This window comes from Squalius cephalus (genome assembly GCF_949319135.1).
Source record: "Squalius cephalus genome assembly, chromosome: 14".
NCBI classification, from domain to species: domain Eukaryota; kingdom Metazoa; phylum Chordata; class Actinopteri; order Cypriniformes; family Leuciscidae; genus Squalius; species Squalius cephalus.
Genome location: NC_137135.1, coordinates 13,783,735 through 13,808,031, shown reverse-complemented (window position 1 = coordinate 13,808,031; position 24,297 = coordinate 13,783,735). Strand labels below are relative to the sequence as shown.

The window sequence follows — 24,297 nt, the reverse complement described above, 5'->3', positions numbered from 1 at the left end:
ATCATGTGACAAATAATGCAAATTTAGGGGGCGAGATATCTTGCCTACTGACACATCTTACCCTTCTGTCCCCCATTTAGCAAGCTCCATATTTTGGAAGCTTGTTTCTGCCACGGAATAAAAATCGAATTGTGAGGGGGAAAAAAATCTGAATTTTAAAAAAGTCACAAATACCTTTCTTATTTTTTATTCTATTTAATTTTGAGATATAAACTCAAGAGACAAAAGGTCACAATTAGAACTGAGTTTTAGAATTCTGAGTTTACATCTTGAGTTTTGACTTCTTTCTCGGAATTCTGAGTTTATATCTCACAATTCTGACTTTACGAATTCTGAGTTTACATCTCACAGTTTTGACTTTCTCACAATTCTGACTTCTAAAAAAAAAAGGATTCTAAGTTTATATCTCGCAGTTTTGACGACTTTCTTGGAATTCTGAATTTTAAATCTCGCAGTTTTGACTTTTTCCTCGTAATTCTGACTTTTTCCTCAGAATTTCAAGTAGCACAATCACAATTGTGAGTTTACATCTCGCAATTCTGAGGAAAAAGTCAGAATTGCGAGGAAAGAGTCAAAACTGCGAGATTTAAAATTCAGAATTCCAAGAAAGTTTACATCTTGCAGTTGTGACATCTTTCTCAGAATTCTGAGTTTATATCTTGCAATTCTGACTTTTTTTTGTTACATTTCAAGAAAAAAAAAAGTCCGAATTTTGAGATATAAACTTTTTGTATTCCGTAGCAGAAACAAGCTTCTGTAGGGCCTAGTTCTACCTTATAAATCTGATGTATGAAGAACAGAAAGTGAGTGCATGATCCCGCAATATGACAGACTGACCTGTAGAAGGCGCTCTACTGTACATCGCTCATGTCTCTGCTCTGAATACTCGCTCTTTCCACAGCACGTTGTCTGTGCGGCCTCGACTTCCTTTTCTGTGCAGATTTCATGGCGAGTGATAGCGGGGAATAGTTGATTCACCTACCGTGACCACACTGACCCGTACATCAATCTCCAGAGACGCTTTTTCGGGTGAGTGGGGTGCGTTACCCTGCTTCTGGACTATCTTTGACACATTACGCACTTCAGACTCTCGATTGTGTGTGCCGCGAGACTCCAGTGTGTTATTATGACTGTATCTATCACACTCTGTGTGTGTGTGTGTTTAACGTTAATGTTTGGTAGCTCAGTTAGCAACCAGTCTAAGCGCCTTTCTCAGTGTGTACATTCACAGTCAGGGAAACAACGCTATCAGAGATTAATATAGCTATAAGAGCGATTAAAACCTACAAATAAGCTCTTAAGTTTTCCTTTGCGTGTTTTGTCTAACGTTACTGGATTTGGAGGTTAATTGTGTAGTCATTTGCATTGTGTCTTGCTGCATGTGCTAATTAGCTAGCTCAGCGCTAACTTGAGAACTTGAAGCGAGCGAGGGACGCGACAAAACTTCAACGCACCCGGTAAAATCAACGAAACCGCAAGTTTTGCCCGTTAAACGCGATTGTTCGAGACCGCAGCCGTTGGTCTGGCGCCCACCGACTGTCCGCGCGCAGTTCTGCAGGCTCGCGCTCGAGACGCGGCGACACGACGCTTGTCACGATTTGGGGATATTGAACTCAAAATATGTGCTCTTCTGTAGTTTTTCCTGTCCTGAACTACTCTACACAGTCACAGGTTTGTTCATTGAGCCTCATGAGAGAGAAATAACTAAGCGAAATGAGACTGAAGTTCATAATCGCGAAGTTATCAACTGAGCGCTCAAAACAACGTGACATGCTAAATATTTGTGTTTCTGAAAACGCGCACATTCGTTCGTTTCACGGTTATTTAGTTTAAGTATCAAATGGTTCACTAAAAAGGTAGCCTCTTTGAGGCACTACAACATTAATGCTGGTGGAGATATGGGCCTTTACCCTCTTTCAAACGCCTCAGATGATATAAGTGTAACTTAAATTATGAGGGAATATGATATGAGTTTTCTCGGTCGGTCCTGGTTCATAACTAACGCTTGTTTGATGTTCTCCCCTTCAGCTGCCATTATCAAGACCGTGACGTCAGCAGAGTAGTTGATTGGCTTTGGCATCATCAGGTGGGTAGTTTCATTTGACATTTTCCCAGCACTATTTATAAGGTTCGAGTCATTTATGTGGTTGAAGATGCCTCACTGTGAAACATTTCCAGAATAAATAGTCAAGGTGTACTACACCAGATAAAATGCATGACATGTTTATCTTTGCATTTTTTTACCCCCTCATGGTGCGCTTAGGTAGTCAAAGTGCTTTCGGTCTGTATCTTAACCTGTGTAACCTTGATCTTCACAGCTATTTTTAGGATTTGGGTGGTTTCTGGACCGAACGCTGTGCTGTGCCCTCTCTCTCCCTCATCGTGTTGTGGCCGTAGCTGGTCTTACCGAAGAACTGCCAGTCGATGGCTCTGATGGACAAGCACAAAGTGAAGCGGCAGAGACTGGACCGCATCTGTGAAGGTGAGAAGATGAAACCATATTAGATGGACAATATATACTCTATTGACTTTCAACAACCCAAATCTATTAAATTCAACATAAAATGACGTTTGCACCCACTTTACGTCCATAATGTGGGATATTCAAGGATAACGTTTAGGGTGGGACTGGATTTGATTGGGTTATGAGACGCGGTTCACAGACACCTGTTGGTTAAATTAAGTCAAGTTGTTAGGTTTTGATGAAAGAATGTTTGGTATAATGTGCACTGATGAATTCTTCACAATAAGACCATAAAAATTGGTACATTTTGATTTCATGTTGACTTTAAGTGAATCCTTGCATCCACCACCAGACACACAGGCCTGAAAAGCTTTGCATTTTATGTCTTGAGCTGAACGTCAAAACGTGATTTTCTGTTTTACCTTGTATTTAAATCTAGACGCTGTGGTTGGTCAGATTTGCATTTGCTTTAATAATTGGACTGTTATGTATTGACCTAAATGTATTATCCAAATGTTTATCGAAAAGTGATTTATGTAATATTTGAATGTGTCTGTGTAAACCTTGAGTGAATCATCTGGCACTGGCAGAGTGTCAGTGTACTATGTGAACTAACAAACATTGAGAAATGGATGGGCGATATGGTTGTTTCACGAGTGTTTGTGAGGCCGGTGATGTAGTTGTTAGACAGTTTGAGCTCTGTTCTCTTATCTTTTCTCCTTCCTGTTTGTGTAGGGCGGCACGGGCAGCACAGACACTCAAACCACTGTTATTAAAAACAGTGCCTGTGTGTTCTTTATTATATAGTACATTACTACTAAATGAATGAAACTCCTGTCCATTTTCTGCCATTGTTATAAAATCTAGGGAAAGCTAGTTCTCTTTAGATTTGGTGAACGTAGTCTCATCTCTTAACCTCTTAAGTGTCACCGGCCCACCGGTGGGCCCAAAATCATTACATATTTAAAACAGTAATATCCTATAATAAACATAAATTAATCTTGACAAACTATATATTATTTGAAAGCTTACAAACTCTAGTTTTCATATTTGGTGAATGATTTCCAAAATAAATTAGAGAGGAGCTGTAATTTATCAATTTGCAACAATAATATTTTCATATTCCTAAGGCGTGTTCAGACCTTTATTTTGAAATAGCAATGAACATGAAAAATCATGAAAGAATGGATGAAACCTCAGTTTGTTTTCATGCCAAGAGTTCAAAAGATATCATCCATTCAATTATTTTAGAAAAAAATATATTAATATGTTTTTAATAACACATATGGAAATGAAGGCGCCCTTATATGGGCAGTAATGGAGTCTGGTTGTCACCTAGTGAAAATGTTTGGTACTGCGCCCAAACAAAATCTCACTGAAAGCTCATTTTTTGAGATATCAACCTAAAATTTGAAACACAACTTAGTCAGATTTTTGGCTTTGATTTTCTAGCAGTTTTAGAGTCGGCCAGGTTTTAAAAATATATATTTTATATAAAATATGAATAATTAAATTTTTTACATTGTACATTTTCATAAACACAAACTTATATAACTTTTTTTTTGTTTCACTTTCTTAATTTATTTCACTTCAACAAAAATCTGCCAAATGTCTTCTTTAAAACAAGACCAATTTTATGTCTATACTCCAAAGCATTCTTTAATTACAACCATTTAAAGTCGAAATGTGCATTTTCATGTATATTTAAAAAAAGGGGGGTGACACTTAAAGGGTTAAAGTCCCCATGAAATCAATAACATTTTTTTTTTGTCTTTTAGTATGAATTTGTTAGCCTTACTGTTATCTATAAGCTATAGTGTGCTCCAAAACAATGACAACATTCGCATTTAGAAGATACAAGCATTTAAAACTTTAATCACTCTGCACTTCAGCTTCTGAGAAAGATGTCACAACTGCAAGATGTAAACTTTCTTGGAATTCTTTCTTGGAATTCTTGGAATTCTGAATCAAATGCTCTCTAGAATCTGAAGCCCCGCCCCCTACATTATAAATGGATGCTGAAGCTGCGGCTAAAATCGGTCGTTTGTTCACACATTTACCTTTTTTTTTTTTTTTTTTTTAATTTTAAATATGGTGAATGGCACATAATGCACTATAGAGAGGATACAGAACTATTCAGACAGTGTAAAAATGCTTTCCCAGGTGAAAAAGACGCAGTATTAAAAATGTACAATACAAATATACTATAATGCATTTAATACATTTAACAGTACGTCTTTTTCATCTTGGGGTGAGTTTAGTCTGGCTTTGCGTTAGACACACACACAGACACACACACACACACACACACACACACACACACACACACACACACACACACACACACACACACACACACACACACACACACACACACACACACACACACAGACTGCCTGCTCCGGTCCAGAGACACGAGAGCACAGAGCGGACCATAAAACATATCGGACCCATTTGATTTTTACACAGAATGCTGCATTTTAAAGTGGATTTATGTCCAGCCCTGTATGGCTGCAACTAACGATTTTCATAATCGATTAGGTGGCCAATTGTTTCTCAGATTAATTGGATAAAAAGCCCAATTTAGTTTTTTTTTATTTTTGACAAAAAACACTATTCCACATCCTGCCCAATGCTGTTCTTCAAACAAACGTGCCAGCTGAATGATATGAAAACATATATAGTGAATATATCTATGCTTTATGCAAAAGAGCTATAAAGCAAAAAGGACAGTTTAAATCCCTACATTAAAAATTAAGATAATAATAAAGATAAACAAAGTCTGTGTTAACAGATGTGATGAATGACACACACATTCACTCTAGACACTCATTCATTTCTTGTCATTCTTTATCTTGTAAATGTAAGAAACGTCTTACTTATACATTCAACTACACGCTATTTTCCCTTCACAGTTACCACTCTCATAAAGGTCTTGAATTTCATTTTGACTTTTGAATCTAAATTTAACGAAATTAATATTTTTGCACTGAATATTAATTGTCTCCCTCTCGAATGCGTCCCGTTTGTCCCATTTACTCGTTAAGTTTGAAGTTTAACGTAGACTGTCAGGACGAGCCTTTCATGCAAAATTGAAATACTTGCGTGAATGTGTAACACTTACTTACAGATATGGATATAAATAACCGTAAAATTAAAGTTTTGTGCTAAGGAAACATATCCCACATTAAATAGCACACGCATCTATCAAAGGCAAGCCATGACTGGGCAAGCCATGTTAAACATTACGTTAATGCATTAGCTTGATGCTTAAAATAAAGATTTCTCATGGTTTGGGCAGCTTGGGTCACGTACCTTTCTAGGAGCAGCTCAACTCCGTTTCCTCCACTATTTTTACATGCATTTTGTCCATAGAAATACGTTATTCAGTGCTGTAATTTGACTCTACTTGCAGAAGTTTTCTGTGCACGGTGGGCAGACGCAAATAATCGATAATGAAATTCGTTTTAATCATTGATTAGTTCCGCCCTGTCTTCCTGTTTCTTTTGAAATTACATCCTTCCCTCGGGTCATTTTGATCCGGAAAATACTTTTGAGAAATTAAAAATTTAGTGTTCATCAGAAGGGGTCCAAGACCCCAGGACTTTTGTTGCACTTGAACCACAAATACACACAAAGTTTTGTGGTTGAATTTTAAAAAAGTAACACATCCTTCCCTCGCGGGTCAATTTGACATGTTATTTGAATCTTGAACCTTTATATAAATGTCATGAAGGTTACCTGTTAAATAGTTGAAATATGGGAAAATCTTTTTGCAGGCCGTATGATTTTTTTTTTTTTTTTTTTTGTCGGCATGAAAGGAAATTTCACTCTATTTATTTTCTAATACATGTTAAGGTTCATAAACAATTCATCCATGCATATGTTTTTAATCACAATGTCATAAATGGATATTCTGGTGTAAACGACAGACTGTTCTCTGGTGGCGTGTGAGAAACTGCTCCAATCATTTAGTCACTTAAACTCACAAGCTCACGTTCATCTGCCTCTACTTTTGAGTGCAACAAACACATCTCAAAATCCAGAGTGAATAACCGACGCATTGAACAAAGTACACGGCCTACTTGTTTTTGGTTTTTTTTGATAAACTTTTACTCGGATGTACGACACAATAAGGATGAAAATATGTTTTGCTGCTTCCATTACATTGCAAATGTTGGTAGATGGATGACACTTTATGCATTTCCTTGGTAAGATTTTTAAATGGTCTCTAATGTTTTTATTGTGGTAACAATTTCTTAAAGCAATAAGGCCTTAAGCTGCGCTGTTTAAATATAAGAAACGTCAAACATTTATTGATATTGGTTTCTTAAAGGGATAGTTCACCAAAAATGAAAATTCTGTCATTTACTCGCCCTCATGTTGTTCCAAACCTGTATGAGATTTTCTTCTTTTGTGTTCATCAGAAGAAAAACTTATACAGGTTTAGAACAGCATGACTAATGATGACAGAATTTTCCTTTTTGGGTGAACTATCCCTCTTAACATTTTTTGTTAACAATGCTTTAGTAATTTCAAAGATTTCCACATTGATCGAAGGTCGTTCCCGAACAAAAATAAAAAATGAAACTAGTTCTGAATAAACAAAAAATGCTTCTCAATTTCCAATCTTGGCTCACATTGTGCCCTTTGCAATGACTATATTAAGCCTATATCACAGCCTCTTGTATTTTATTGCTTAATTGTGACATTTTAAATGCGGATTCAAATACGGAGCGTGTCTTGTGCCATTATTCAGTTAACATGGAGATTGTAGCTGGCAGCTTCACTCTCATCGGCAGTTGCCTCGGGTCAAACCATATTATTTATCAAAGCAAGTTGTTTTGTTTGCAGATAACATCCTATGAGAAAACTGCTGTCATCAGCTCAGGCAGTGCGATTTTATTTGAAAACCTATCTCTGCTGATCATTTTCCTGATATTTAAGCCCAGTTTTATGGCCACAGCTGCAGATGGCAGTGATATTTATCCAAGTGACGGCAGAAAAGAGAGCCAGGGGGGCGGGAGGAGAGGATGCCGGAGGCGTTTCTCTGGAAGAGCGAGGTCATGTAGATGCGAGCAGAACAAGACTCTGTCTCTTTAAAAAACAACAACTGCCTAACTGCCTCTAGTGCTGCTTGTCAATGCAGTGGAGGTTTGTGCTGGTTGGCCGGCACTCGAAGCCCAGGCCTCTGATTGGACGGTCATCGTGGGGGAGGGGCAAGTGTGGATGACATGGGAGATGGGTGTCTGCCAGGCAAAAACAGCCTGACACTGATTGTAAAGGGTGGAGAGAGAGAGCGATAGAAGGAGAGGAGGGGAGAGAAGACAGGCGCGTGGATTTCATGATGCAAGGTTTGGACCTATGTGTACCTGTTTGATGTTGTGTGTGTGTGTGTGAGTCGCCTTGAAGATGCAGTGCGAGTAATTCACATGGGTGTGGTGTCAGCAGCAGGCGTAATTTTCCTTTTTGCCGCTTATAGTGCATGTCCTTGCAGCTTGAGCAAGAGTGTGTGTGTGTGTGTGTGTGTTGGCCAAGCAGGAGGCAGGGTGTGGTGCAGCTGTATTATCATCCACCCACCCTTCCCCCCCTCTCCTTGAGACCGTATGTGTGTGTGTGTGTGTGTGTGTGTGAGGACCATGTGGGGGGTGAAATGGCTAGGGAGGGAGAGCGAGAGAAGGTTTGGGAGGGGGGAGAAGTAGAGAAATGAGCGCTGAATGAATGGCATTGTTTGCATGGCCATGCTTGTGTTGCGGCCCTCTCTCTTTCTCATGCAGCCTGGCTCGGACTCAACACACGGCATCTGTGCTCTCGCCGGCGCTCGAGCCGTGACCCTACAGAAATAAGTGTTTGCATTGTTCCTCGCGAGAGCACCGCGGACTGTGAATTTTGCCGCTCAGCCATTTTGCGTCTTGTTTTATATGTTATGTTTCTTCCACTCCCAGAATGCTCTGTGCTGCCATCACGCAGTGTGTGTGCGTTTCCACAAAGCATTGATTTGGAGGGAAAGAGTGCAAATATTTGTCTTTAAGGTCTCGTTGTGGAGCTCTCCTTAATCATTAGCTGTGCACAGGAGTGTGATAGCATGAGTGTGTGTCACGGAGGCGTCTTACCCCACCCCCATCTCAGCCGCCAGTGCAGCAACACCTGTCAGTGATGGAAGGGGGGCGTTGGGTCTTAAAATCACAGAATGTAACATGGCTGTTCGGATTTACACGAGCATCGTTCGGTAGAAATGGGTTTTGGGGGTTGTGAGTTCTTGGATGAACGGTTTAACACCCCCTTTCCCCCCACAGCTGTTCTTAGACGAGTGTGATAATGAGATTGTAATTATATGACGGGCGAAATCCCACACCTTGTTAATCGATACTTCTGGCATTACGCTGCATTCCCTGAACATTTCTCTTAATTTCTCTTAAAATTGGGCAGATTTGGTGATGCCACAATGAATTTTGCCATTTGTAACACTGTTCGTTATGTAATGCAGTTTAATGATCGTGGTACACAGAACATCCTGATGCATGATGGGAATCTGATGATACAGATTAATTAAGTTCTCCTCTTGCATCCTTTCCTGTCTCGTCCCAAGAACCGTACATTTCAGGAATTCGTCCCAGGCTGGATTTGTTTTTGCCTTTGCTCAAAAATGTCCTTCCTGTAGTTGTTCTGCATTTGGCTGTAACAGGCAGAAGTTCCTCATTGTCTGATATGTCAGCTTTTTACCCTGCTAATTTAAAAAAAAAAAAAAAGTGCAGTGCTGCTGTCTTCAAATATGAACAAAAATGACATCTCTGCCCCTTTTTTTACAGTCAGTTGTGACACTGTACTAAAATATTTGCCTTTAGGTCTGTACCTGTCATGTGCCGTAAATGCAGCGCTGATGGCTGTCTATGACTTTAGTCTGTATGACCATGACCAATCATCTTTAATTTGGCATTTTGCCTGGTAACGATGCTGTATTGCATTGTCACAGCATCTTTATACTGTCTCCCTCCTCTTTGTGTTCACCATTACGTTGTCAATCTAAAATAAAGTGTGTGCCGAGGTGCATTCGTAAGTGACAGGTTCTTACTAGGCATGTTCAAATCTATATTTATTCAAAATGGACCACTAGACACTTGATGAAATATGGAAGGGTAGCTCGGACCTTAAATAGGGTAACTAATAGATAGGTAGCAAAATTAATGTGCTAAATATCTATGAAGTTATTGCACAACTTTCATGGCCTTTACAGAAAACCGAGATACTAAAACTCACTGCAAGAATTTGTCTTTAAAACAAATTTAATTTTTTTTTACAATTGAGATTGTAACCGTTACTTTGAATCCAATCACTTTAAGAAATCACTTTTATCTCTAAATAGGGATGTGCGAATCTACTAGATGGAGTGCAGTGGACAAGAATGCAGGGCTCTCAAAAGTGAAACTATTTTGAACGTTTATGAAAAATTCTCACACTAAATAATTACTGCAAACATGTTTGACTGACATTCTTCTATGGATCACAAAAGAAGACATTTAGAAAAATGTCTGTTGTTTTTGTCCATACAATGAAAGTCAATGGTGACCAAATCTGTTTGGTTACCAGCATTCTTCAAATGATCTTCTTTTATGCACCACAGAAGAAAGAAACCTAAGAACGACATGAGGGTGTGTAAATAATGACACTTCTCAGTTTTGAGTGAACTATCACTATTCAAATCTAAACATCTAAAAATGTTGATATGCATATGTAGGCTATTGCTCCATGCAGGATTGACTGTGCACTTTGGGATGGGGGTGGGGGGGGGCTTGTTTTCCTGTTCCCCTCCCCTCTGTTACATTTAGACATTTCTATTTTTGATGTATTAAACCTGCAGTAGTTAGTGATGGTTTAGCAGTATGGAGACAAAGATAATTTAGCTTCCAGTCTGCTGAATGTAGGTCATTATGAGTCATGTGAAGACTCCCTGCCCCCTTTCCTCATCTCCTTCCCTCCCTCTGTCCCCTGCTCACACTTTCGTTTGTCAGGTTGGGGGGGTTGGGTTGGACCCGGGAGTCTTGTTGTCTTGCCCCATAATACTAACAATCATAAAATATTTCCTGGAATTTATCAGACCACTAACATTCAAAACATGATAAATCTCTTCTGGCTTTGTAATAGGTTGGTGTCATTTGATATGGACGTTTTGTTGACGTAAATAATCCGTCGTCTGTTCGGTAAAAAAGAAATGCTGATAGTCTTGAAAGGCTTGAGAATATTTGGTTTTGCTTCTCTTAATGCATTTAAGGATGTGTTTACAGGATTCATTTAATAATGCTGGTTAATCTACTAATCTGATGTAATGAACGTTGAAGGTAATGTCATCTTGGTTGCAAACGATGGCAGATGCTGCTGTTGGTTATTAACACGACTAGTATCTAGGGATGCTCCGATCAGGATTTTTGCAGCCGAGACAGATTACAGAATTTTTATTTTTTTTATTTTTTTTGTCATGTTTGGCTGATATACGGATCCTGATCATTCTAGCTTTATACAAGTAATAATTAAGCACTCTCTTGAATGTCAGTTTTTTTTTTTTTTTTTTTTTTTATATAATGTTGAAAAAAAAAAAAAAAAACCCCAGATGTTTACAGTAATATAGATTGTTGTTTTAATTGAGAATCAAATAAATAAGCACAACAAATATTACTTTTGCAATTAACAATTTGATAGGCCTTTAAAACAGGGCTTATGCAATACATTATCCATATTAGGATACTCTGGCTTATTAAAGATCTTACAAGACTTAATGTCAAACTGAACATAATTACAACCCATAAGGTGTAATTAAACATTGTCCAATATGTGACTGAGGACAAAAACAAAAAGAAACGCTGCAACTACAAAATGAGTATTCTGATCAGGAATATTATTCAGCAAGTGCCGAGTATTTCTTCCTTCCTCCGTCCTACAATCCAGACAGGATTCTCTTTATAAAATCGAGCTTTTCTGCATTTTGGGAATAGTCTATCTATCCCTCTTTTCATCTAAAACGCATGCGGCTGTACTGAATCGAAATACAACATAAATTGCATAAAGTTATCAAATGCACTGTACAAAAACAGTGCATAATCTTCACAAAAGTGATTTAGTTGAGAGCAATGAGAGAATGTTTGATTAACATGAATGGCAAGGACGGCTGCATCTTTATTAGCCTGCTTTCACTTCAACACCGAATACACTGTTTATGTTCACTTAAGACATAAACAATAGGGGTGTGGAAATTAATTTCTAAGATGCGTTGCAATGTGGATGATTCTGCATTGATGCGATTCTGACGTCATTCGTCGCATACACGCGTCTCACTAGGCGAAACACAAAAGCAAGTAATAAAAAAAGCACCCTCTATTTTAACATTTACAGCGTGTGTGTGTGTGTGTACATGTGTCGTGTGTGAGCGTTATTGTAACTTAAGTACATGAGACAGTTTCATGTGTTTTTAGTATTTACAAGTGTTTATTAGTTGTAAATGCTCTGGTTGTCTGCCGTGTTCAGACTTAAGTTTTGTTTGACTACATTCAGGAACTGTACGTACTTGGAGCAGATAAAATAAAAAGCAAGTTCACATATCTGACTGCTGTATTCATTGACGAACATGCAGTAATATTGCGATGCTTCATGATATCGAATCGTTGACATGATGGTCATAATCGGATCGAATCGTGTATTTGACCGTTCAAGCCCTGTAGGCTGTAAGATAAGTTCATTGTTTCTTGAGAACGCGTAATAACTCCATGACAGGACTGCGACGCTAAAGTCTGACGTTATCAATTTGCGATCGGTTGGTGAGATCGGCCTATTGTAGTAACTCCCGATCGAGTCATAGAATGCTATTTTCCGCTGATACCGATCGAACGGAGCATCCCTACTAGTATCCATAAGCTTTGGTGTTTGTTCTCATTGGCTGTTTGAGTTTAGGTGCTGCTTTACTGTACTTATGTAAAAATGTTTGCTTGTAGGTTCATGTCAAAGGACATGTAGTGTTTGTGATGAGAATTTTGGTAATTTAATGAACAATTTGTGTTTCCATTATGTGTAAGAAATGATCTTTGGTGACCTGCAGGTATTCGACCACCCATCCTCAATGGGCCCATGCACCCTCGTCCTCTGGTGGCACTGCTGGATGGGCGGGACTGTACTGTGGAGATGCCCATCCTGAAGGACGTGGCCACCGTGGCCTTCTGTGATGCCCAGTCCACACAGGAGATCCACGAGAAGGTAATGTCACATGTTGTGCCCATATCCAAGGCTTTTATGCAGTCCGTATATAATGGGTTTTTGTTCTGCTGCAGGTCCTAAATGAGGCTGTTGGCGCTCTGCTCTATCACACCATTACACTCTCGCGAGACGACCTGGACAAGTTTAAAGGTCTTCGGGTCATTGTGAGGATTGGCAGTGGATTTGACAATGTTGATATAAAAGCTGCAGCAGAGCTGGGTGAGTTTTGTTCCTGTGCTGTGAAATGATCACGTTTGATTGAATGAGTTTCAGTCAGACTGAGCGTTTAAACTGGTTCTCCGTCTTAAACAGGTATAGCAGTGTGTAATGTGCCAGCCTCGTCTGTGGAGGAGACGGCAGACACTTCCATGTGTCTAATTCTGAATCTGTATCGCCGCGTCACCTGGATGCATCAGGCTCTGCGTGAGGGCACCCGTGCCTCCAGCGTGGAGCAGATCCGGGAGGTGGCCGGAGGCGCTGCGCGTATTCGAGGGGAAACGCTGGGCATCATCGGACTGGGTGAGTCCTGATATGATTAAATCAGGGCTGGCAGGAAAACCAAGGCTGTATGAATGAATCAGTTCTATTAAGGTGACCGCTGACAGCATGGTTATACTCAATATATATAACTACAATAGAAGTTGTATAACGAAGTATAAAACATGACGAACAGCAGCATTTAAATATTAATGGAGAATTTATTTAAATATTAATTCACTAAAGATTTAAGCAAGACACTACAGTCAAAAAATGTTTTATGCACTTTCAGATTTTGGGCTATTTAGCTATTCATAACAAATTGTTTCAGACTAGTGGAAAGAAAACGTCCAAAATACCCATACGTTTTTTTTGTGTGTGTGTGTGTCTAGAGATTTTAAAGGTTGTATCAGTGATTTCAGGCCCAAATTTTTTTTTATCACATTCATCTAATCTTTCCTAACGATCCGCTAGCTGCCCGCCCCATAAGCATGCCGTCAAAAAACGCGTCTCTGTAGGCAGCCTAGGCTCTGAGATCTGCAACCAAAAACAATTGGTTTAACCAACCACTCAAAACCAAAACAAATAGTGTTCCAACCAATCACCGACAGGGGGAGGGTGTTGTGAGGTTTTGAGCCAGCTTCTTCTTCAGCTCCGACTTCGCGTGCAGCCGTGCACGAGCACAAAACCTCACAACACCCTCCCCCTGTCGGTGATTGGTTGGAACACTATTTGTTTTGGTTTTGAGTGGTTGGTGAAAGCAATTGTTTTTGTGTGCAGATCTCAGAGCCTAGGCTGCCTACAGAGACGCGTTTTTTTTGACTGCATGCTTATGGGGCGGGCAGCTAGCGGATCGTTAGGAAAGATTAGATGAATGTGATGATTTTATTTTGGGCCTGAAATCACTGATACAACCTTTAATGGTGCTTTTCTCAAAATGAGATTTTTCTCATGCACTAAGGCAGAAATCTCCACCTTCGTCAGCACGTACTCCAAACTATACAGTTTTTTCTTTATCTCTATTACAGAGAGGTTTGTTCATGTATCATTCAATCAATCAATCAATCATTTATTTATAGAGCACATTTAAAACACAACCGAAGTTGACCAAAGTGCTTTACAAGGAATAAAAGAGACACAAAAATAAAACCAATATACATACATAAATACCATTCGCTTAGTTTTATACAATGTTTTATTTGTACATGCTCTTTTCTTTTTCTGGTGGTATCTTCTAATTTATGAGCGATAAGAGATATCCGAAATCCCTTTAGTAAAAACATTTACCTATAGTATGTCAATAAAATGAAACAAGAATTTTGAACAAGGCTTTATCCAATGTTAGGATTTCTGTTCTGGAATTGTATGCAAATTAGTGCATATTACTTTAGATCATGCTTAACTTGCATTAGGGCTGCACGACATTGAAGAAAAATGCGCTGACTCGTTAAATAATGCAATATGCGATATGATAATGCTTTGAGTCTGTCAATAGATAAAAAAAAAATGAAACACGATTGAACTTTTCAGGATTCAGTGTACAGTGCAACAACAGAGCTCGTTTGCATTTTAAACATGTCATAACAAACAGGACCACGTGGAGATACCACATTTTTTTTAAAACTAAACCAACTGCCTTGACCTGACTGCATGCATATACTGTACCTACATGGATCCGTTCACAATTACTAAACACAGCAACGTACACATGACAGATAAAAACATTTGTTTGCTTTCTCATCAATATAACAGACTTGGGCACTTACTGTACGACTCCTGTACGTCACCGCAATCTTCTTTACCTTGATTACAAGCCGCATCCATCAAAACTTTACTAGCGATACGCTGGTTTGCTTTATTCAGCCGAGAAATGTAGCTTGCATTCCAGCAGTGGGATGTTTAGAAGTTCTGTTTAGTCTGTATTTCAAACAGCACGATGCGGGAGGGCTCTCGCTCTTCAGAAACAATCACAGAATATGACAGAGCTTGTGTTTTAAAGCTAAACAGACACTGGAATGAATAATTAACTGAAAACTGGCCGCAAGTCACTGTTCTCCGCCATCTCTGATGTATTAGCCTGATTTTCTTTTTACATAATTGCTTTTTTTGGACTGATTGTTTGAATGAATTTGCTTACTGTATAACTGGACTGAACTTTCCCGGAGTTTAAGTGGCTTAAAATGATTTAATCGCAAATAGTGTTGCACAATAAACCAGTACTAGTAAGGTATCACAATACCCTGTTATTAAAAATGGTACGATACCACATTTTATTAGTGCCGGTTCTTAAAGAATGACTCTTCTAATAAGATCCGCTGCCCTTCATTTGCGTTGATGTGTGACAGCAGGAGGGTTCAGGGTGTGTGTGCAGAGCTCTGCTTCCACTCCCGGGAGTAAAACATATCCGCGCAATGCATGATGGATTGACGTCTTAAAGCAGGGGTGTCAAACTCAGTTCCTGGAGGGCCACAGTCCTGCAGAGTTTAGCTTCAACCCTAATTAAACACACCTGATCAGCTAATCAGGTCCTTCAGGCTTATTTGAAAACTGCAGGTGTGTGTGTGTTGAAGCAGGGTTTGAACAAAACTGTGTAGGGCTGTGGCCCTCCAGGAACTGAGTTTGACACCTGTGTCTTAAAGCAACAAAGAAACATGCGTGCATTAGAAAATAAAGCACTTGACGTGTGGTTTAAAGGTTTTCAGAATTCAATGCACTACTAGCGCTGCTGTGGTCAGATCTGAAGCGTGTGCACAGAAAGCCGCCTTTCAGACAGCATGCAATCACAAATTCAGTTCTCTTTCGCAGATTATTGTGCTTGAATGGTCAAAAATAAAAAATGCACGTCCTGGTCGTGAATGTTTTTAGTGAACAAAAACAGTTGAGGAAGAATTGGGATGTGTTCCAGTGTATTGGGTTTGTGCACTGCAGGTCTTAAAGTGACAGCAGCCTAGTATACCTGATGCGGTCTGTTAATCAAACAATAAAAGAAAATAGAAGGCCGGCCACTGCTTGACTGAATACCCTAACTATATTTATTAAGAGTTAAGAGTCAGAATGCAGTTAGTTAATAGAATGAAGACTATGCTGTGTTATATTTACATTTGATTTCATTTCTGACTGCTGTTAAAGGGATAGTTCACCCAAAAATGAAAATGTTTTTCCCTCATGTTCACCCTCATGTTGTTCCAAACCTGTATGATTTCCTTTCTTCTGCTGAACACAAAAGAAGATATTTTAAAGAAGGTTGGTAATTAAACAGTTGCTGGTCCCCGTTGACTTCCATAGTAATTTTTTTTCCTACTATGGAAGTCAGTGGGGTCCATCAGTCGTTTGGTTACCGACTTTCTTAACATCATCTTTTGTGTTCAGCAGAAGAAAGAAAGTCATACAGGTTTGGAACAACATGAGGGTGAGTAAATGAGGACAGCATTTTCATTTTTGGGTGAACTATCCCTTTAAGTAGACCTACCGTAGCCTACCTGAAAAATAAAAAGTTTATTTCATTTATCTTTCTTATATGGTATTTGTCATATTGTTGTAATTTGCTTCTTTTGCTTTTTTTACTTTTTTTATAAAGATAAAATAAAAGTGAAAACTATATTGTGAAATAAAAAAATATTCAAATATATCATAATAAAAGATTTTGGTCATATCACCCACCCCTAACCTGTTCAGCAAATTTTAAATAGCAAATGTTAACTTGATTGATAGTGATTGTTGCAAACATCTCTGTAAGGACATTCACACTGTGGAATGTAATTATTTTTTTAATAAAGGAAGAGGGAATGGTCAAAGATGCAGGGCAGGAACGCACTGGTTAAGTCAGTTTTTATTTTTATAAATCAATGAATTTCTTTCATATTATTCAATTACTTTTTCTGTTTTAGTTGTTTGCCGTGGTATTGATTCAGTATTAGTATTGAAGGTATTTCAGTTGGGTATCAAAGTATATATTTTTTGTATCATGACAACACTAATCACAAGCAGAGAAGCGAAATCGGATTGAAAGGTTAGGATAGAAATTTACGCCTACCAGTGTTACAGGTGCTTGTGCCATTGTAGAAGCTCAGTGTGATAAACTCACGACTTCTGAGATCATGTTAATGTGTGACATAAATTGTTAATGATGCAATTTCACATGCTTAAGTAATTTATTTGCGTTAAATTATTTTAACGCATCAAGGATTGAATTAATTGCATGTGTTAACATTGACAGCCCTATTTAAATATATCTAAAAAACCTGAAAATGGTATAACCAACATACATGTTTCACATCCTTTTTGTGAGAAGAAAGCATCCCTACAACTTCTGAAAGCAAACCGCAGTGTTACTGTAGCATTACATAAAGTATGCTTCATTTTAACATCAGTGTAAACCTAACTACATTAGGTTGCATATTTAAAGATAACTTTTCAGAAAACTTGCATAAAACTATATTTTTTTAATGTAAACAGTCAATTGGGGAAGTTTGGTGATATATTAGTTTTTCTTCACCTGGGGTGTGTTGCCTTAAAATGAAAATCATTTTATGAACCTCAATCTAATCTCTGGTTTTAACTGATTTGAGATTAGTAATGTGGTCAAAACTGAGCTAAGAATAAACCGGTTTGTTATGATGGCTGTTTTTAGGACGTGTGGGCCAGGCAGTTGCTCTGAGGGCAAAGGCGTTCGGGTTTGGGGTGATTTTCTATGACCCGTACCTGCCGGATGGGGTGGAGCGATCACTAGGGCTCCAGCGCATGGCGACACTACAGGACCTGCTCATCCACTCGGACTGCGTCTCGCTACACTGCAGCTTAAATGAACACAACCACCACCTCATCAATGACTTCACCATCAAACAGGTACAAATGCAGCTCTCCAGTAACACTCATTTAACAGCACTGTTGAAGCCATATGGTTCTCTGACTGCTTTCGCTATGAACCTGGGTCTGTTTGACATCAGAGTTTGATTCATTTGCTTTCTGTGAAAGCTGTTTTCTGAAACTTGGGTTTATGCGATGGGACCGCACCCCATTCTGGAAAATGAAGGACTGGATTATTCATCTTGTTCATGTGAACTCCAGTACGGCTCACAGTTGGTATGAAGGCAATCTGGCCTAATTTTCAGAAGTAAACTGCCGATGCCGTGTGTATTACACAATTATTCCCAAGATAAATGGGAGAAGGATTTACTCTTCCAACACATCTGTGGCAGACACAAACATTGTTATCTCTGTCTGATGGAACCTAAAAGGAGCAAAATACTGAAAGTGATTCAATCACAAGTCATTACTAAGCTGCAGTCGCTGCTATTAAGTGAACACTCTTTTTGAGTGCAAAATGTCATACTCTTGGGGAATATTGCAGACAGCAGGGTTAACTTACTGTCACATAAACCCTGAAGTCTTGGTTGATTAACCCAAACCTTTCTTACTCGAAGTTATCGGTTCCAAAGACCCATCATGATATACACAGAGACATTCTCAACAGTGACTCCAAATACAGGAGTTCACATGGAAATGGACACTAAGTTGAAGTGCAACATACTACTACTCTGTTTTTTTTATATTCTTTGTGCATATCACCACCTGCTGGGTGGATGTGCAATCCTTTTTATGTTATGTTTTTAATCCGTTTATTTCAACAAGAATTGTATTTTTTTTTTTATGCTAAATACATAAATTGCAGAAAGATTGATTGAACTAAAAACAGTCTCTATTTGCAGAGATATTGCTGTTTTGTTCATTTTTACTAGTCATTTTGCTTAATTTGTTGTAAGGTGGGATCTATCATGTATTTTTATTATCGAAATGCATAATATAGAAAGCGCTATGTTGCAAAAAGAATTTTGAATGATTATCCGTGGAAATAGAGTAAATTAAGATAAACATTGCGTGGTTATAATACTGCTTTATAATAAAAATAAAATCAATGAAACTATATAATATTGTGCAAAAACTGTCATGCAAACTGATGCTAGGTTCATAGTTACTATGTCTACTTGCATACCCTGAAAGTTACCTCTGTTTGGGAAGTTGGGAGGGCTGTCAGTCACTAACGATTATTTTGGTAATCGTATAAAAAAAAAAAAGTGTGGTAATAAAAAGACCTAAGCATACAATAGCCTTTAAAATGACTTAAAATACACGTAACAATGAGGCAATAATATTTGATTCAGATAAAGTATCTAAAGCAAGTAATCATATGGGTTTTATAGAACAACACTTAATGTATATAATATACATAATATAAATCAAACAAACCTACACTCGTGTAAATAAAACGAATATATATTTAATCCGCAGGGCATATGTTTATTTAATTGAATTTCAGCCATTGTGAATTCACAATAGCACTATGCTATAGTCTGGTTTTTAAATGGGTTTTAATATATCATGCAGCAGTAGAAAACGGCCTAATAATGCTGTTCATGGCTCCTCGTCCATGGAATGCACCACTTCCGGTATTTTGCCGGTTAACCGACACGGGTAAATTGGCTTCCTTATATTGATTGTGATTATATATCATTGTTTTTTTTTTGTAGATGCGCCAGGGCGCCTTCTTAGTGAACAGTGCGCGTGGTGGTCTAGTGGATGAGAAAGCGTTGGCCCAGGCTCTGAAAGAGGGCAGAATACGGGGAGCAGCGCTGGACGTCCATGAGACAGAGCCCTTCAGGTGAGAGAAACCAGTTTTCTTTTTGCTTTCATTATTTTATAATCCAATAACTTTATAATCCATATTCAACGATTGGCCTGTGATACCCACCCGCACCCCACACAACTCATTCACACAAGTTTTTTTTTCTGTTTTTTTTTTCTTAACCTGACACTTACCCCATTTTCTTGATCAGTTTCTCTCAGGGCCCACTGAAGGACGCCCCAAATCTTATCTGTACCCCACACACATCCTGGTACAGTGAACAGGCCTCCATTGAGGCCAGAGAGGAGGCGGCGCGGGAGGTGCGCAGAGCCATCACAGGTCAGAAAACACCAGGTGTTCATTATCAGCCTGTGCCTGCTGGGGAGATCTGCTCAATTAAATGCTTTGCAGGAGGATTCACTTATTTTATTCTATGCGTGTTTGACATGCTTTGCAACACTTATCATAGAATAAACGAGTAATACAAAACATTTAAGTATCCTTACATGTGTAGTTATAATTAAGATGCAGTAGGTTTGTGTGAGGATGTTCAGATTAAGACTGTCACTTAAGCACACGACACAGTGCTTAATCGTTTTGCACAGCGACAAGGCCAGCGTTAATTAAGCAACTGAAATTTGCAAAGTTTGGTAACTCAAGAAAAATGTTAACAGATCATCAAACAAATTCACCATCAAACAAACAACTGTTGGCAATGTAGTTGCATAAATATTTATTTTTATCATTATTATTTCAGTATGGAGTTTCAGCGTCTGCAATTTTTTCCTCTGTAGAAATGATCGAGTAAAATCGGCAGTTTAAACTGTTAACAGTTAAAGCTATTTTACAGATGGGTGTGGTGTTGGTTAGGGGAGCTTAAAAAGCACTTTGTAGGCTTTTCGTAGTCTGGGGTCTGTGGTGTTGTTTCCATTTTGCTCTCTAACAAGTTAGTTAAAATGGCCTTGCTCTTTCTGAAGAGATTTTCATAACCGTTTTTATTATGCTGGTGTTTTTGGTGTCACCACCTTTTCACAATATCATACGTCTGTGGAGTAATTTAAGAAATCATTGTGGAAATGGAGGTTAAAATAACTTATTAAAATACTCCCAATTCAATTGAGAGAAATTTCCTTAGCTGGTTCTATCAGCATAAAACCACATATAAAGCCCTGAGAGTTTATCAGCCTTTCTTGTGTTGACGCTGTATAAATGACTGATAATGAATGACACAGCCTGTGTCTTTGATGCGAGGCTTTCATTCATGGTCCTTGCTCTCTTGTGTCCGTGCAGGTCGTATCCCGGACAGTCTGAAGAACTGTGTGAATAAGGAGTATTTGATGGCAGCCTCTCAGTGGCCGTCTATGGAGGCCACCACCGTGCACTCTGAACTCAACGGAGCTGCAGCCTATAGGTGACGACACCTCTGTCCCGACTGCTATTAGATGCCCTACAGTATGTCAGCATGTTGTTTGAGAGAGTAAAAACTGACCGTCTCTCTGTCGCAGGTTCCCTGCAGGGCTGATTGGTGTAGCAGCGGGCGGGCTGCCTGGAGCCGGGGCAGGAGTGGAGGGAATTGTGGCTGGATCTCTGCCCCTGGCCCACGCCATTGCCCCGGTCTCACACCCGCCTCATACCCCATCGCCTGGACAACCCTCCAAGGCAGAGGCGGACAGAGACATCCCTTCCGACCAATAGCATCCCAGCACATTCCATCTTTGCCCTGATTGATGCCCTTTCACCTCACCCAGGGGGACCGACACCCCTTGCTTTCAATGTGACCTTGGGTCACCCCAGTCCAACAGAACACATATACAAACCCAGGAGTGAAACCCTCTACCCCAAAACGTACCCCTCATTTCCACTCGCTGTATCCTCTGTTGATCACTCTGGCAGAAAGCAATAACTTCTCTCAAGGATTCAATAATTGGGTTGATACACACTATTTGTAAGCTACGAAATCCCAATTCCTTTGCATTGTATCTACTCTGGACTAGTTGGAGTTTGTTTCCGAGTAGTGTTTCTTACATTTTGTTCTTTTCTAATGTTTTAACAGCGTGGAAATAAACGCATGGACCTTGTTTTCTTTCCTTCGTCCCCTGCCCATTCTCCTCCTAGCATAAATTTGTAAAACCTTCTCAACCTGTCCCGTCTTGATCATCAACACAAAGTAACAGCTGGCTAACATATTTGATTAAATTCAGCAGCCATCAGTGTTTATTTCACAGCTGGTGTTCAATAACAGAGATCAAGGCTAATGGTGATTGCCCGTGGCTAAGAGTAACTCGGTCCATGGGAAGAGCTCAGATGTTTCGCGTTCCTCTAACTCTCTCTTCATGTGGAAGGCATCTTCTAGAATTGTCCATCGTCTCTCCCTCTCTCTCTCTCTGTCTTTCAGAAAACGAGAGATTTACCCCCAGAGCTGTTGGGGGTTTGATCATGTGCTCCACTTTAAGTCACAAGATTTTCAGCATCCGTAATGCCTGAGGTCTGCATAACAGTGTCATTGAAATTGCATATGTGAGATTCCATCGTCTTGTGATGGCTGACTTAATTTTATTTTGTGTCGCCCCTTGTGCTGCTTTGTGAACAGCTAGATGATGGGATATTGCTCGTAAGGCTGCCATCTTCATAAACGAAAGTTTCAAACAAAGCCATATTCATTTGACAAACTGTAAAATAGCTGGTTTTAACAAAACATATCCGACACAAACAAAAAACAGATGCCCTTTTTACAATGTGCGTTCAACATTGACCTCCCCTTGACTCATACTGAGATCCACCATTGCTAAGCTGATAATATTGGCACCTTTTTTATTCTTAGCCATTTGAAGAATATTTGCCTTGTTTTCCATATCTTCTCTCTGTCCTGGATTATCTCTTGCTGTACTTCCTCCTTGTGCCTCCTTTTCCGATTAGGCCTTCTCTTTTTGACGTGGCGAGGCACACCGTTCCACCCTTCATATCTCCGCTCTCGTCCTCTCGCCCCCTCCATCGATTCCCATGAAATCACTGTGTAGCGCATTCGCCTGCCCTTCCTCCTTTCCACAAGGCACTTAAACTCTTAATACACTTTGTAATACGTTTTCATACAGGCCTGATAAAACAAACCGAACTTCATCCACCTTTTAGGGAGGAAGTCCTGGTTTAGGCGAGCTGGGGCTTCTGTGCTCTGGAGGCTGCAGTAACGTTGATGGCCAGCAGGTGGCGACGACTTGCTTTCCCCCTCAGGTTTGGGCTCAGCCGATGGTTGCACAGCGAGCCTTCTCGTGAAGGTTCAGACCTGTTGTGGGCTGCTCAATCTGTCACTCATCTACACACTTCCAGATACCAGGATATGGGTGATGTGGCAGCTCTGTGCCACACTGTTAAAGCAGGTCATACCCTGAGCTTGACATTTGCATGGGCGTCTTCTACGAAATCAGCCTTTGTTTTCTCTGCGTTTTCACCATTTAGAGCACAGAAGATAAGGTGGAAAGAATGTAAAAGCTAGGTCACTGAAACGCTGGTTGCTTTCCAAAGAAGGTAGGAGAGTGTCTCGGGATAGCGTTCCGTCTGAAGAGAAAGGCCTTTCTAGTACCTCAGTAACAGATATTGAATGTATGCTCAAATCTTTCTCGCTTTGTACAGCTTTTTTAGATCATAGGTTCCTATTTGTGAGGGGGTGTGAATGAGTCTGCATGTGTGTGACCGTGTGCGACTGCTTATCCAGTACATCAGTTAATTTGCAAATGACAAAATAAAGGGTTTTTTTTTTTTTTTTTTTTTTTTTTTTATTCCTTCAAGCATAGGATGTCTATTATATTGTTTCATTAGATGTAGTTTGAATCTCAGGCTTTAGCTTTAGAAAGTTCTTGATCTGTGATTTTTGTCATTTTCTGTATAAAGGAGCACAGTTTCACGTCTTTGTCGACATGTATGTTAATAAACTGAGAAGAGGGGTCCTAAACTTATTTGGAAATGGCAGTAGTGTGATAGGGGATGTTTTTCTGCCTACAAACAGTTTGTTCTAGATAGGTGATGTTGTGGTAAGTTTCCCCAGATGGCCGTCGTCCTCAATTGCCAATCCTCATGGATTAATGCATGATAATGAGATGGTCGTACCTATCAGGCCCCTCCCCCTCGCCTCCCCATTGGCCACGTTTTGATGTTGAATTTTGATTGACGTGCAGCTTGTCATAGAATGAAGTGATGCCCTTTCTCGTCAACACTTTATAGCTGCTCTGTAAAATTTCTCTGTACTACAAGGTTTTTGAAGTTTTCGAGTTTCTTCTAGCATTATCGTGGTGTTTCTTTGCCGTCGGCATCATCTCCGATACGAGATGCGTGCCATGTGTTAAAACCAAGAAATGAGACATTTTGATCTAGTTTGTGTCATTCAGTGTTCAACATGTTGTATTGAAACATTTCAAGATGAGTCTCGTTCGATACTTTCACTCTCCGCATCCAGGAATCCCGTTTCTCGTCTGAAGGCCCCCCCGTCATCACGTGGTCCCCG

General features: G+C 39.5%; 1 protein-coding gene across 2 annotated transcripts; it reads left to right on the top strand.

Annotated features, from left to right (window-relative positions):
• Window positions 1–907: 907 nt before the first annotated feature.
• On the top strand, window positions 908–23,820 carry ctbp1l (C-terminal binding protein 1-like). Of its 2 annotated transcripts, none has more exons than XM_079893093.1 (11): window positions 908–1,029; window positions 2,029–2,086; window positions 2,319–2,482; window positions 12,549–12,703; window positions 12,778–12,922; window positions 13,016–13,222; window positions 17,811–18,025; window positions 19,708–19,838; window positions 20,014–20,141; window positions 21,093–21,213; window positions 21,308–23,820. In XM_079893093.1, exons 3-11 carry the CDS (start codon window positions 2,425–2,427, stop codon window positions 21,495–21,497), a joined length of 1,350 nt encoding a protein of 449 aa, XP_079749219.1. In that variant the 5' UTR covers window positions 908–1,029; window positions 2,029–2,086; window positions 2,319–2,424; the 3' UTR covers window positions 21,498–23,820. The 2 variants fall into 2 exon arrangements, with proteins under 2 accessions (XP_079749219.1, XP_079749220.1); XM_079893094.1 differs by having other exon boundaries at window positions 937–1,038.
• Window positions 23,821–24,297: the final 477 nt, after the last annotated feature.